At 44.8% G+C, this 15,722-nt stretch overlaps 1 protein-coding gene across 4 annotated transcripts in view; it reads left to right on the forward strand.

Annotated features, from left to right (window-relative positions):
- TTC21A (tetratricopeptide repeat domain 21A) overlaps positions 1 to 15,722 on the forward strand; it is an 87,678-nt gene that overhangs the window by 44,472 nt on the left and 27,484 nt on the right. For all 4 annotated transcript variants that reach the window (XM_056519649.1, XM_056519651.1, XM_056519652.1 and 1 more), the window contains exons 16-18: positions 1,825 to 1,897; positions 10,187 to 10,297; positions 13,991 to 14,129. In XM_056519649.1, the coding sequence (XP_056375624.1) occupies positions 1,825 to 1,897; positions 10,187 to 10,297; positions 13,991 to 14,129 (323 nt within the window). The remainder of the gene's footprint in view (positions 1 to 1,824; positions 1,898 to 10,186; positions 10,298 to 13,990; positions 14,130 to 15,722) is intronic.

Genomic DNA, 15,722 nt, shown 5'->3' on the forward strand with positions numbered 1-15,722 from the left:
ATGATGTCAGCAGAGAGCACTGTGTTTCAAACGGAAAATAATTTCCACTGTAGTATTCAGCAGCTAATAAGTACTGGAAGGATTAAGATTTTTTAATAGAAGTAATTTACAAATCTGTTTAACTTTCTGGCAGCCGTTAAAAAAGTATGGGGAAATGCTTTTCATAATAATATTAGTAATGTTTTATCCTGTATTTTCCCTGTTTTTTCACACTAGTAGTCAGGGTTTTACTTTTTTTTTTTCACAATACGACTGATCCATGAGTATTTTTCACAATACGACTGATCCACACTGTTTCTGGTGTCTTTTTTAGGCTGTGATTTTTTCACTTTTAACAGAGTGGTTTAAGGGGTACTCCGGTGGAAAACTATTTTTTTAAATCAACTGGTGCCAGAAAAATAAACAGATTTGTAAATTACTTCTATTTAGAAATCTTAATCCTTCCAGTCCTTATCAGCTGCTGTATGCTTAACAGGAAGTTCTTTTCTTTATGAATTTCCTTTCTGTCTTACCACAGTGCTCTCTGCTGACACCTCTGTCCGTGTCAGGAATTGTCCAGAGCAGGAGAAGTTTGCAAGGAGATTTGCTCCTGCTCTGGACAGTTCCTGACATGGACAGAGGTGTCAGCAGAGAGCACTGTGGTCAGACAGAAAAGAAATTAAAAAAATAAAGAACTTCCTCTGTAAATAAAAAGAAGTAATTTACAAATCTTTTTAACTTTCTGGCACAAGATGATTTAAAAAATAAATAAATTTATGTTTTCCATCAGAGTAACCCTTTGAAGGGATTGTCCAGAGACCTAAAAAGCAAAATAAAAATACGTAAAAAAAAAAAATAAATAGTACTCTGCATAGTATGGATTGTACTCACTCCCCTTGCATCCATCTTGTCATCTCTCCCATCTCCTTAAAAATGGAAAAAAAGTGAAACCGACCGCTGATTGCTAAGAGTCCCAGGAAGAGACCCTTCTAAGGCTGCATTCACACCACATTTGGGGCATATAGCGGCCGGATCCAGTAGGAGAATTTGAAATCCGGTTGCCGCCATATCCCTGACAGACCACTGTCATACATTTCAATGAGCTGGACGGAGTCAGCGAGTGACTCCGACCAGCTCATTCTCTGACCATATCCGGTCCTTTGACGGACTGAAAACCGCAGTTTGCTGCACTTTTCAGTCTGGCAAAAAAAGACAACGGATTGATTCTGTTTGACAATGACCTGACAGGAGTCACTAGCTGAATGGGCAATGGCACCGATCCAGCAGGGATATAACGGCAATTGGCTTTCAAATTCTCCAGCTGGATCAGTATTAGGCTTTATGCCCCAAACGTGGTGTTCATGTAGTCTTACAGATTGGGCTTGTCCAACTTGGGCACCCCCTTTAAGTTTCCATTAAACCATGTTGATGGTAAACATGTGAAATATTCATTATAATAATGTCTTAAAGGGGTACTCCGCACCTAGACATCTTATCCCCTATCCAAAGGATAGGGGCTAAGATGTCTGATGGCGGGGGTCCCGCTGCTGGTAACCCCCCGCAATCTCTCCTGCAGCACCCCCTGTGTGCTTTCATGCCCACTCCCATAGGCTTTCCCAGCGGCGGGATCCCCACAATCAGACATCTTATCCCCTATCCTTTGGATAGGGGATAAGATGTCAAGGGGCAGAGTACCCCTTTAATGATATCCAGCTATCTTGTCTTTATGAGATTCTTCCCATTTTTCAGATTGCAGACAGGACTTTAGGTGCCTTTAGCAGTCATGGGATGTGTGTTCTTAGCAGGGAATCTTTATTAACGGTATTATGTCCTCTTCTCTAATAGAGAGCTGAGCGAACAGCTGCCTGGTGCACACACAAGTCTTCTCCTGGGAGATGCCTACATGAATATTCAAGAGGTATGTTCTAATCTTGTCGTATTCTTGAGTAATACATGCATTCACTATAATGTAGTTGGCAATTGAAAAGCAATAGGTGATGCGGTAGTCGCAGTCACAACCAGGCCCCCTACAGTGAAGGAACCACTGAAGCCATATAAGAGACCTGTGGCTGTATAATTGTCTGATGGTGTAATTGTACTATACAGCAATAAATACTTTTTACTGCATAGCATAGCTTGAATCCCATAGGCTTTAACTTATGCCTCCACAATACGTAGGGTGTATGAATACTTATTTCACAATTTCACAACCTCTGTCTCATATATATAGTCTATCACCAAATATTGTCTTAAATTGTTCTTGTGCTGTGAATTAGTTAATGGAGATCTTAAAGGGGAACTCCACTGCTCAGCGTTTGGAACAAACAGGAGCTCGTGATGTCATAGCCACACCCCCTCATGAAGTCACGCCCCCTCAATGCAAGTCTATGGGAGGGGGCGTGACAGCCGTCACGCCCCCTCCCATAGACTTGCATTGAGGGGGTGGGGTGTGACTTCATGATGGGCGGGGCTCTGACGTCACGAGCGTTCAGAACAGTTTGTTCCAAACGCTGAGCAGCGGAGTACCCCTTTAATGGAGATCTTAATCTCTCCCTGCAAGTAAATTGAACTTTTAGGGCCCATTCCCACTATGGGAGTTTCTGCTGCAGCAGCCTCCAATCAATGAGATTTTGCTGCACTGTGCACAATGCCACAGTTTTAAAGGGATATTCTGGGTTTATACATCTTATCCCCTATTCAAAGGATAGGGAATAAGATGTATGATCGCAGAGGTCCCGCAATGGCGCAACCCTGCATAAGAATGGATATTCTGCGCGGAACTACATTGCCGTTAAATAAGTTATCCAGGATTAGAAAAACAGGACTTGAGCTGTAACGCCACAAACAACCAGGGGTGGCTTTTTTGGGGGGGAAGAAATTAGCTCTGTTTTTCTACTTCTGGATACCTTCTGTAATGGAGACAACACATGTCTGTGCAGTCATATCGCTCTTTAATTTCAGCCGCACCTACTGTACCTCCATGCGGATATGCCAAGTGGGAATTCTGTAGTGTGTATGGGCACACCGAGGAAACATAGCAAGGAACATTTTCTCTCTCAGTTCCTCTGTAGATCTGCCATCCTCCCGCTCCAGCAGAAATGATCTGGAATCAGTGCTTTTGCCTTTGACAAACAGGACTTTTCTGACAGGTTCATTCTTCCACCGGAATCCAATTTCTTGTTGGAATTATCATCCCGTAACTTCAGCTATGTGAGCACAGCAGAGGAATACACACTGTAATCAATGGGACTGGGATGCATGGCAGAATATGCAAGGAATTCCATGGAGATATTCCTTGTGGATTCCACCCTGCAGTTACGTAGTGTGAATGAGCCCTTACTGCTCTTTGATAAAGGGATACTTCGCTGCTCAGCGTTTGGAACAAACTGTTCCGAACGCTGGAGCCGGGAGCTCGTGACGTCATAGCCCCGCCTCCTCATGCCGTCACGCCCTGCCCCCTCAATGCAAGTCTATGGGAGGGGGCGTCAAGCCCCCTCCCATAGACTTGCATTGAGGGGGGCGGGCTTGATGGCACGAGGGGGCGGGGCTATGAAGTCACGAGCTCCTGGCTCCAGCGTTCGGAACAGTTTGTTCCAAACGCTGAGCAGCGAAGTATCCCTTTAAGGCAGCATTCTAACAAGCAGGGGTTGTCCATGATGGGCAACCCCTTTATGTTTCAATTAAACCATGTTGCTGTTATATATTCAAAATATTCATTATAGAAAATGAAAGAATAGAAAACAATTATTGGAAAGTCATGGATGTCTTAAAGGGGTTACGTGGGATTAGAAAAACATAGCCGCTTTCTATCCGGTGTCGCTTGTAAATGTGGATTCTCCACCCAACTATTCCATGGGCCTGAGAGCTTACGTAAAAGTAGTTACCTTATATAAATATAGATAAATTATTCAAATTAATTGTTCCAATCGGTTCCTTTCAATTGTTGGAGGATTAACAGTTTTTAACCATTAGTTATCGATTTTCTCATTGTAAAAAAAAAATCTAGTCACAGCTAATCTTTTCCATCTCTTCAGTATATTCACTTTGCACATTACACACATTTTGCAGATCTTATTTAAATACAAGAGAGATAATTGAAGTCATTTTACATTAGATCTAACTTACATTGTATGTGCATGTGCATTGAGAGTGAGGATAAGAAAGACATGTTTTCCTTTATAATAACCGTGTAATGTCCTGGAACACGTATAGGATTATCAGTCAGTATGGATGATGAAAATAATGAAAATCTCTTTTATTATTTAACTATAAATGAGCTTGTGCAGTCAATATAAATCGGGATTTTCCTAGCTACCATGACGGAAAATCTAAGTTATATGAAGACAGGAGGCGAGTATCTTGCATTAAACCTTTCTTTTTAATGCCCATAGCAGAAAATTACAGAGAATTTACTTCATAACATTAGAAAAATTTATTAAAACTACATCTCCCAGCAGCCCCTGGAATCCCCTCCCCTGGGGCGGAGACCCTATATAAGGGGCTGGCTGGATCTCCTCTTCCTCTTTCTTTCGTGCGAACTTCGGAACAGCGCACGACATCTTGATACTCCGGATACACTCTGACGGCAAACGAATTCCATCTCCGGAACCAGACGACAGGGCCAACTGGGCCCCCAGCAACTGTGTTTCAACTGGAACCTGGTCGTCAGGGCCAACTGGGCCTCCGTGAACTGTGTTCGAACTGGAACAGAAAAGCATAACCACTGTAACTCAGGGTCTCCTCAGATTCTTCTGTGTAGAAGGAAGTCTCGTTCTTCAATATCTCTGCTGCGTAGATGCAGGATCCGCTCTTCAATATCCTGAAACGAGAAACACACCGTAACAGGGTTGGGAAGGGAGGGAAGATACTCGTCTCCTGTCTTCATATAACTTAGATTTTCCGTCATGGTAGCTAGGAAAATCCCGATTTATATATCAGACAGGAGGCTCATATCTTGCAAGTTTAAAGCTAAACAAGATTAATCAGAAAACATGCGAACATACACGTTCAGAGAACAGACACAGAAACGTGTTCCTGGGGCCGAAAATAGAACTGTCGAAAAGTCGTCTCAGACGACCAATCGGCAGCTAACAAAAGGTCCGTAAGCGAACCCCCTGAAGTAACTACCTTGGTGGCCATAGCCCCCCTGGAAGAGTGGGCTCCAAACAGAGAGACATCAATCCCAGCCAACTCCATGGCTGACCGCACCCACCTGGCCAAAGTGGCCGAGGCTACTGGAAGATGCGGTCTGACATAAGATATCAATAATTGATTGTGATCTTCCGATCGCAAAGACGCGGTTCTCGCTTCGTACTCTTGTAGACAGCGTACTACACACAATCGTGGGTGGTCCGGAAAAAAGGGGTAAAAGACGGATTGAATTCCTGTCTTAGTTCTGCGAACCACCGAAAAACGTACCCCTTCCGGCGAAAACTGTCGCCTGGAAATATCTAAAGCTTTAACGTCAGATACTCGTTTTATGGACACTAAACATAAAAGAGTAGATATTTTGAAAGATAAAAGTTTTAAAGAGAGAGCGACATTATCCTCCCAGGAGGAGAATAATTCCAACACACTGGAGACATCCCAAGTAGATTGGTATCTAGGACGTGGAGGGCGTTTGAACTTAACACCCCGCAAGAGCCTACATACCAAAGGATGTTTGCCTACTGGTAAAGCGTCCATCGGGCAATGATATGCCGATATGGCGGATCTGTATACGTTGATAGAACTATATGATTTCCCAGATTCAAAAGAATCCGCCAAATAATTCACAATCACTGACACAGGTGCATGAACGGCATTAATTTGCCGTTGATCACACCAACGAACCCACAAAGCCCAGGCTGATCTGTATGCCGATCTAGTCCCTGGGGCCCAGGCCAAGGCGAGGAGGTCTCTAGCCGATTGTGAAAGGTCACTACCAGCATCCGGGACCCCGAAACCAACCACGCAAGGAGTGGAAGGTTGCCCTCCAACACCAACGGGTGAGGACCCCTGGTCGGGTTCGTGAGAAGGAGAGGCGATTGAGGAAGCAACCGAGGATAGTCGATTGTCATCCCCAACAGAAGGGGAAACCACGGTTGTGTTGGCCACCAAGGGGTGATCAACACCACCGTCGCCTTCTGACTCAGTATCTGGAGAAGGAGCCTGGAAATCATATTGAATGGGGGAAATGCATAGTGTGTTCCCCGGGACCATACTTGGCGGAAAGCATCGACAGCAGATGCTTCTGGATCCGGCCTCCAGCTGAAAAAACGAGGCAATTGTCGATTGAGACGGGATGCGAAGAGGTCCGTGTGTAATGGACCCCAAAGCTCCCTCAACGTTCGGAAGGTAGAACGGTCTAACATCCAATCGCTGGAATCCTTCAAATAACGAGAATTCCAGTCCGCCACGACATTGGATACACCGGGAAGATATTCCGCAACCGGAGTGATGTCCCAGGAAAGACAGAAGTTCCAGAACTCGGACGCGATGTCCGCCAGCACTCTGGACCTCGTACCCCCAAGGCGGTTGACATATTGAACCGCAGCCACATTGTCCATGCGTAAAAGTACGCAACAATTGGCAGTGAGAGGGAGAAAACTCCTGATAGCGAAGAACGCTGCCAAGAGTTCTAGGGCATTGATGTGGAGGAGAGACTCCTCTGCGGACCATCTCCCTCCTGTAGTATCCTGGCCGCAACGAGCTCCCCAACCTTGTCGGCTCGCATCGGACTCTATTATGACGTCTGGACAGGAATTGAAGATAGTTCTGCCGTTCCATTCGACAGCGTGATGCAGCCACCATTGCAATTCCTCCACTGCTTCCGGACAAAGGGTAATCTCGTCCGCATATCGGAGGCCCTGGTGAAGATGGAGGGTCTTGAGCCGTTGAAGGGCCCGATAATGGAGTGGAGCTGGGAAGATCGCTTGAATAGAGGCCGATAACAGGCCGACTATGCGTGCAATCATCCTTAGAGATACCCGGGTCTTGCGCAAAGTCGCTCTGATTTCTTTCCGAATCAGAGCTAGTTTGGCTTTTGGTAACAGCAGGATGGCACGTTTGGTATCCACTAGGAAACCTAGGAATTCCATCTCCTGCGAGGGAGTCAGCACAGACTTCTTGTGATTGATGAGGAATCCTAAGTCCTCCATTAAGGAAACCGCCCATTGGCTGTGCCGCAGGGCTTGTGTTCTGGAGCGTGCCATGATCAGCAGGTCGTCCAGATAGATGATAAGCCGGACACCCCTGCTCCGGAGAGCCGCCACTACCGGTTTCAGCAACTTGGTGAAACACCAAGGGGCCGATGATAATCCGAATGGTAGGCAGGTGAACTGCCACATTCGGTCCCCCCACCGAAACCGTAGGAAATGTTGGTAGGATAGGTGAATGGGGACGGTGAGATATGCGTCCTTCAAGTCGATCTTCACCAACCAGTCTCCTGGCCAGAGAAGGTCGCGCAGCAGATGGATACCTTCCATCTTGAAGTGACGATATAATACGTGTTGGTTTAAATCTCTTAGATTTATCACTGGACGATAACCGCCATCCTTCTTCTTTACCAAGAAGATGTTGCTTATAAATCCGGGTGACAAGGGGTCTACCTCTACAACCGCCTGTTTGCATAAGAGCTCCTGAAGCTCGTTGTCTATGAGTTCTATATTTTGCGCTGAAAACCGAATGGGTTGAGGTATGAAATTCAGCACAGGAAGAGATTGGAACTCTATCCGGTATCCTGCTACCGTATTGAGGACCCACGCGTCTGCCGTAATCATGGACCAGGCGTGGGTAAAATACATCAGTCTGCCCCCCACTATTGTGTGTGGAATGGAAAGAGAACGTATACTCACCGGTCGATGGCCGAGATCTAGGAAATCCGCGACCTCCACGTCCCCTCCAGGGGCGTCCTCGCGGGGGGAAGAAAGGGGCCGGTTGGGCCACAGGCATAGTATATTGCTGTTGAGCGGGAGCAAACTGTTGGTGCGCAGCTCTAACATAGGGCCTATAAGGGGCTGAGCGGCCGGTAGATCGGCCTCTGCCTCTACCGGCCCTGCCAAAAATCTTGGTTGGTTGGCCCGCTTTCTTTAATGACGTCTGCGCCTTATCCAGGCTGGAGAACAAACTGACCACTTTATTAATGTTTTTAATTAGGTCTTCTCCAAAGAGGAGACCGTCAGCGGAAGGGCCGGGTTCATTTTCAGCTAAGTGGCTGAGCTGGGGTTCTAGTTTCATCAGTATAGAACGGCGACGTTCAACTGAACACGCCGTGTTGGCACTGCCCAGCATGCAAATCGCACGCTGGGCCCAACCCCTCAATTGTGTGAGATCCACTGGCTGGGCAGCCGCAGCTGCTTGTTCAGATAAATTTAAAATTTTGGTAAGCGGTCCCAGCATATCTAGTATGCGATCCTGGATTAATTTGAAAGATCTTTCGATCCCCTTCTTTGAATATTTCCCCGCCCGGGTCAAGTATTTAAGGAGGACCGGGTCTATTTCTGGGGTAGTGGCCACTTTCTTGGTCACACATGGTCTAGGGCATTCCGCCCTTAGTTTGTTGCGGTTAGTGCGGTCTAAAGGTCGCCTAATCCAGTGTTCAATGTATTGTGCCACGTGTGGCAACGGAGCCCAGTCCCCTGAGCGCGGGTGTGTGATTTCATCGGGATTAAACAGGGGTTGACCCTGAGCATCTAGGATTGCCTCGCTGGGCATATCTGGTGCGGTATCAGAATACTCCGCCTGAATCCCCGCATCCTCCTCCTCAGAGTCTGTGGCCTGAGCCACGTCAGACTCGCCGGACTCGCTCGAGGATTCGTCATTAGACGTATTGAACGAGTCTGGTTTGGTCCGCCTGGCGGATTTCAGCCCTTTGTAGTTCTCCTTGGGGCCCAAGGGTCGAGAGTGAACTTTTGGATGCGGGGTGCGGCAGACCGGGTCGGGTTCTGCCTGGGACATATTATAAACTTCCCCTGCCGGGGAGTCGGAATGTACGTTCATGTGCTTCCTTTTATGAGTTACCTTACCCCTGCCTGAGATCTCATTAGAGGCAGAGGGTATAGAGGGGTCAGAACCTACATGGGCAGCTAGAGCTGCTTGGATGGACTTAGAAATTAATGCTTGGATTTGTGAAGCAGACATTATCTGTGAAGCTTCAATGTCCACGGTCTCATCCACCTGTGTGGAAGTTTCTCCAGTCATTTTACAATCCATGTATAACACACTACTGGCTACAAGTAGCCTGACTGATAATCAGTCACTATAAAGGGTTAACCTAATGCCGCAGAGCAGATGCTAAGAGGGAAGATACACCAGTATAGTGTACCTAATATATCCCACTGGACCCTTCTAAGGAGTAGTCAAGGGTGATAACACCTAATAGCTAACCTGCAAACCGGACAATAACTAAGCTGCTGTCGCTCCTTTCACCGCTCGCTCAACACTGGCGCCGGTGAGAGGAGGAGGATCTCAGCAAACAGGATTTACAGCCGTAGTCTCGCGAGACTACGTCTGTAAGCTCCTCTGATTGGGCGCATAACAGAAACAGGAGGCGCGTCGCAAGAACGCGTCACTCAGACACGCCTCCCTGCCGCTGAGCCCGCGAAAAGGATGCGAGTGGCGGGAGGAAGCCGAGGAAGACGGCGCGAACAATCAGGTAAAAAATGGCGCCTGAGGAAATAGGGAAATTTACCTCAGCGCTAGAAAGAGAGAGCAAAGAGTAAAAGGGGGGAAGGAAACGCCGTGAAGATGCGGCGCAGTAAGCAAAATAAGAATTAATGAAGAAGAAAATACCAAGAATATAAAATATATATATAAAATATAATAGAAACTAAATATATATATACCATACATATATTAGAAAATGAACTGAACCAGGAAAGACGGGAAGACAGGGACACTGAATGGGGGTCCCCAAATGCCCTCAGACCTGGCACAAAACAGAGAAATATCAAAGAAAAATTATATACTTAACCAGCTGCCATGAGCAGAAAGAAAGAGGAAGAGGAGATCCAGCCAGCCCCTTATATAGGGTCTCCGCCCCAGGGGAGGGGATTCCAGGGGCTGCTGGGAGATGTAGTTTTAATAAATTTTTCTAATGTTATGAAGTAAATTCTCTGTAATTTTCTGCTATGGGCATTAAAAAGAAAGGTTTAATGCAAGATATGAGCCTCCTGTCTGATATATAATTTGTATTATTTTATATATTTTTTTTATTATTTTGTATCAGCCAGAGAAAGCTTTGGAGGTGTACGACCAAGCACAACGGAAGAAGCCAAATGATGCAACTCTGGCGAAAAGAGTTGGCCTATCTCTTGTCAAAACCCATCAATATAAAAAGGTTTTAAATTTTTTTTATATGATTTGATCTACTTACTCATTATGTTAAAGGAATTTTCCCATCTGATAAAGTTATCCCATATCCACAGGATAGGTAATAACTAGCTGATCACTGAGGGAGGAGGTTGGCAGGGGAAGTCCAACGGCAAGTCTCACCCTCATCCACAGGATAAGGGATAACTATCTGATCACGTGGGGTCCGATGAATGGGCCCACCCAATGATCTCAAGAACACGGATGCCAGTCTCCCATTAGAATGGAGCTACAGGGTTGCGCATGCGTGTCCCCAATCTATTCATTCTCTTAGGGAGCTGCCAGAAACTGCCGAACACTGTACTCTGTTTTCTCTATTTACTGGTGTCATTTTTCAATGTAATTCTGTAAAGATTACTTACCAGCAACCTCCTCTTGATCATCACAAGAAGTCTTAGCTTAGTATTAGGCCTAGTGGCTGGAATGACTTCTGTAAGATTTTAGGATTATTTTAAAATCTAAATAGCAAAATGAAAAATTTGAAAAAACATCGCCAACAATTCTTGACAAATATGTCTAACATAAAAGCTTTATTAAACAATATGTCTTTTGTACTCACACATTCGCACTGATTTACTAAAACCCAAGTGTTTAATGTGGAGTGTTTTTCTTTTTACTCTGTTTTTTTTCCCCCTGATTTACTAATCTGTCGCCCATCTCAGTTTTTTTGTGTCGCACTGGTTTAAATCTGTCGCATAAAAATTATTCTGCCCTGACAGGCAGTATTGCCAAGATGATTACAGAAACATCCAATTAAAGATAGGAAAGTGAGAAGAAAACACACAGAACAGATTAAGATATATGGGTCAAAAATAATTTTAAAAAGTTGTACAATGTAACATCTTGAAAGGCTGCATTCACACAGCCGTCTGTCTCTGTAAATTCAGACTACATTAGTGCTTGTACTACTAACCCCCATCATGGAACAGGGTCTGTTCCATGTTAGGGGCAGTAGTACAGGGGCTGAGGGATTGATTGCACCGGGTCTCACTTCTGAGACCCGATCTGATCAGAAGTTATTAAGCAGGGGAGCGGGTGGCATGCTCCTCCCCAGCTATGTACAGTGTACTTTTACTTTCATTTTTAAATTCCCCGCCGGGAGTCCTGAATGGCCAGTACTGAGGAGCCATTCAGGGCTCCCGGCGGGGTTTTAAATAGAAGCGCTGTGGTGGGGAAAGATATATAGAATCGCTGGGGGGGGGTATATATCTTGCCCCCCTGCTGCGCTATATAAGTTTTGCCCCCCGCAGCGCATTTATATAGGTATTGTCCCCCAAAGTGCATGTGTATATATATTTTCCCACCGCAGCGCTATCATAAACCCCCGGCAGCGCTATGAATGAAAAGTATTCTATTAGCAGGGCATCTGGCCGGCAAGATGCGCTGCTGAAAGAATATTTGTCTTTCATAACGCTGCGGCGGCATATGTACATAGAAGCACTGTGAGGGGCAGATAACGTTATATGTCTGGCCCCCACAGCGCTTCTATAATCATATGCCTCCGCAGCGCTAGGAATGGAAAATATTCTATCAGCAGCGCATCTGGCCGGTCCGATACTTTTCATTCATAGCGCTGCGGAGGCATATCATTATAGAAGCGCTGTGGGAGCCAGATATATGTCTGACCACTGCAGCGCATCTATATACAGATGCCGCCGCAGCGCTATGATTGAGAAGTATTCTTTCAGCAGCGCATCAGGCCGGCCAGATGAGCTGCTGTTAGAATACTTTTCATTCATAGCGCTGCCGGGGGCTTATGATAGCGCTGTGGGATGGAAATATATATACACATGCGCTGCGAGGGACAATACCTATATAAATGCGCTGCGGGAAGCAAGATTTATATAGCGCAGCAGGGGGCAACATATATAGAAGCGCTGCGGGGGGCCAGACATATATCTGATCCCCACAGCGCTTCTATAATCATATGCCTCCGCAGCGCTATGAATGAAAAGTATTCTATCAGCAGCGCATCGGGCCATCCAACTTCCCAGCAAGATGCGCTGCTGTTTTAATACTTTTCATTCATAGCGCTGCGGTGGGAAAATATATTTACACATGCGCTGCGCGGGACAATACCTATATAAATGCGCTGCGGGGGGGCAAGACTTATATAGCGCAGCAGGGGGCAAGATATAGAATGAAATAGAATGGCTCCTGAGTACCAACCATTCAGGGCTCCCGGCGGGGAATTTAAAAATGAAAGTAAAAGTACACTGCACATCGCTGGGGAGGAGCATGCCGCCCGCTCCCCTGCTTAATAACTTCTGATTGGATCGGGTCTCAGAAGTGACACCCGGTGCGATCAATCCCTCAGCCCCTGTACTACTGCCCCCCAACATAGAACAGACCCTGTTCCATGATGGGAGTAGGATTCACTCGGTTTTGAGTCATTTGAGTGAGTTTTGGTGAAGCAAAATTCACATGTTTTCCTGTGAGTTCATCATCATACACGCCCCTTTTTCGGCTAACCATGCCCATATTGACGGGTTTAAAAAACAAAAAGTGATGGTATTTTGTGTCGGAAAATTGTGTCGCACAAAGGCCCTGATTTACTAAGAATGGAGTGTAGTTTTCTTTGTGGGTTTTAATTCCCTACAATATTTTTTCCACGGTATTTACTAAGGTTTCCCTACATTTTCCACTTTCCCCACATTTTGCTTTTTTTACACATGCTCTGATCTGTCTGGTTTTCCTCAGCTGAAATCCACCAAATTTTCTGTGGAAACCTTAGTAAATATGTTAGTTTTTTTGTGAAAATGTCGGAGACATGCCCCTTTTCGGTGGACACCCCTTTTCCTGATGACCATGCCCCTTTTTATGGTTTTCTTAGTAAAATGGAGAGTTAGTCAGGTTTTTTCAACTCTGGCGCAAATTCTCGCGCAGACAGAGTTTCTGGCACACAACCCGACAAAACATGTCGGGTTTGCAATAGTAAATGAGGGCCATAGTGTTGCATGGGCTATGCAACACAAATTTGGTCGCACAACCTGAGAAAAAGAATTGGGTTGACATTAGTAAATCAGGGCCGTTCCCTTTAAAGCTGTCCATGTTGGGAATGAATCTGATCATCTGGGGAATTGCATTTCAGAGAACTGGTGCAGCACAAAAAAAGTCTTGGAGACAAGAGAGATGGCAGAAGAGTTTATTCTTTAATATCATTAGACCCCAATGTTAGAAGAGACATTGGCCCTAATTTACTCTTGTAAACCCGACATGTTTGTCGGGTTGTGCACCACATTCTGGTGCATTGCAACAGAAATTCTGTCTGCGCCAGAATTAAAAAAAAAAAATGACCAACTCTCCACTTTACTGAGAAAACCCGAAAAAGGGGGGTGACCACCTGGGAAAGGGTGTGGCTACTGAAAAGGGGCATGTCTCCGACATTTTCACAAAAAAACAACATATTTACTAAGGTTTCCACAGAAAATGTGGTGGATTTCAGCTGAGGAAAACCCGAAAGATCAGATCATGTGTAAAAAAAAGGAAAGTGTGGGGAAAGTGTAAAATGTAGGGAAACCTTAGTAAATACTGTGGAAAATAAATTGTAGGGAATTAAAACCCACAAAGAAACCTACACAACACTCTTAGTAAATCAGGGCCACAGTATTATAGTGAGCTTTGTATTTCAGTTCTCCTTACATTACCTTTATGCCTACAGGCTATAAACTATTATGAAGCGGCTCTGAAGATGAGTCCCGAGGATTTCTTATATAGTGATCTTGCAGAACTTTTCATTAAAATCAAAAATTACAGCAAGGCTGAAAGTCTTCTCCAGCACGTCCTGGACCATGGACCAGGTAGGTTTCTTCTTCATACAACATACTATTCCTAAACTACTCTTTTTCTTAAATAAAGTCTTTTCTATATTGAAAGCTGCACATGTGGACAGAAATACATAACAAAATGTGTCCAGTCATTACAATTGAAATATAGGGTATACAGACAATAGTCTTACAAAATGTATTCAGCCCAACCCCCATCCCCAAATCGTACAACCAACCCAGTAGCTTCCGACAAAAATACGAAATGTCAGCTCCCTGTACAGGACATTGTTGATGTTATAGCATAATCATATACTTGCAGAAAAATAAACTAAATGTCCGAAAGGAAGGCAGTCTCATCCTTTAAACCTCACAATGACTCTCTGTTTACAATTCATCCCCCAGTAAGCAACCGTTCTATAGTAATCTGACCAGGCTATAGAATAGACAGAATAAATAATACATTGCAGACCAGTATGGATCCAGCTGGGGGCACATCCACAACATTTGGAGGAAGTCTGCATTTTTTTCCATTTAAAGGGGTACTCTGCCCCTAGACATCTTATCCACTATCCAAAGGATAGGGGATAAGATGTCTTATCACGGGGTTTCCTTCCGCTGGGACCCCCACGATCTCTGTACATTAAGAACACTGTGTGCGGGTGGCAGGATCGTAATGTCATGGCCACGCCCCTCGTGACATCACGCCACCCCCCTCAATGGAAGTCTATGGCAGGGGGTGTGGCGGCACCGCCTAAAGGGGTACTCCACTGCCTCAGCATTCGGAACATTTTTTTCAGAACGCCTGGAACGAGTGGCAGGGTCATGATGTCACGGCCACGCCCCTCGTGACATCATGCCACACCCCCTCTATGGGAGGGGACGTGGTGGAAAAAAAATTCTGAATGCTGGGGCAGCGGAGTACCCCTCTAAGCGGTGCTTGGACTAGCTGGTATATTATAGAAATAAAACCAGTAGAGCCCTTAGCCAAGACAATGAAATCCAATGCTATCTTTTTTCCTGTACTACTTTAACAATAATATATCAGAATAGAGAGAGAACATTTCTGACCATTATTGGGAGTTATTACAGTATAATCTAATACAGTTATTGTTAATTTGGGGGGCCAAATTAGAAGTAATTAAATGGATTTACCTAAAGTATATAATGGAAATTCATGTAAAACCTGTAACGGCTTAACGTAAAAAAGAAATTAGCATTCGCCCTTTAGAAACTGTGAGGATAAAGACTGCATTGTATACAATCTAGAATCTATCATTTACCATCTTACCTTTTATAAAATGCACATTCTTTATTTACCTTTATCAGGCTGTAGGCAGTGTATTTGAAAAATGGAAAACTAACATCTTAAGTTTGGATGATAATTCCTTGATGCGTAGATTTATATATATATATATATATATATATATTAAAAAATTGTCAGATAAGTTATAGCAACAAATGAACAATCGAATTGTTGGGTGCCATGCGCATTCTTTGATTTTTGTTTTTTAAAGTGTACTTCCTAATCTTTTTTGACTGCAGTTCTGTGCATGATAGTCTTTTTTCAAAAAGACATTAAAGGGCTACTCCACTGGAAAACATTTAATTGTAAATCAATTGGTGCCA

The sequence above is a fragment of the Hyla sarda genome, chromosome 5 (genome assembly GCF_029499605.1).
Source record: "Hyla sarda isolate aHylSar1 chromosome 5, aHylSar1.hap1, whole genome shotgun sequence".
In the NCBI taxonomy this organism is placed as follows: Eukaryota; Metazoa; Chordata; class Amphibia; order Anura; family Hylidae; genus Hyla; species Hyla sarda.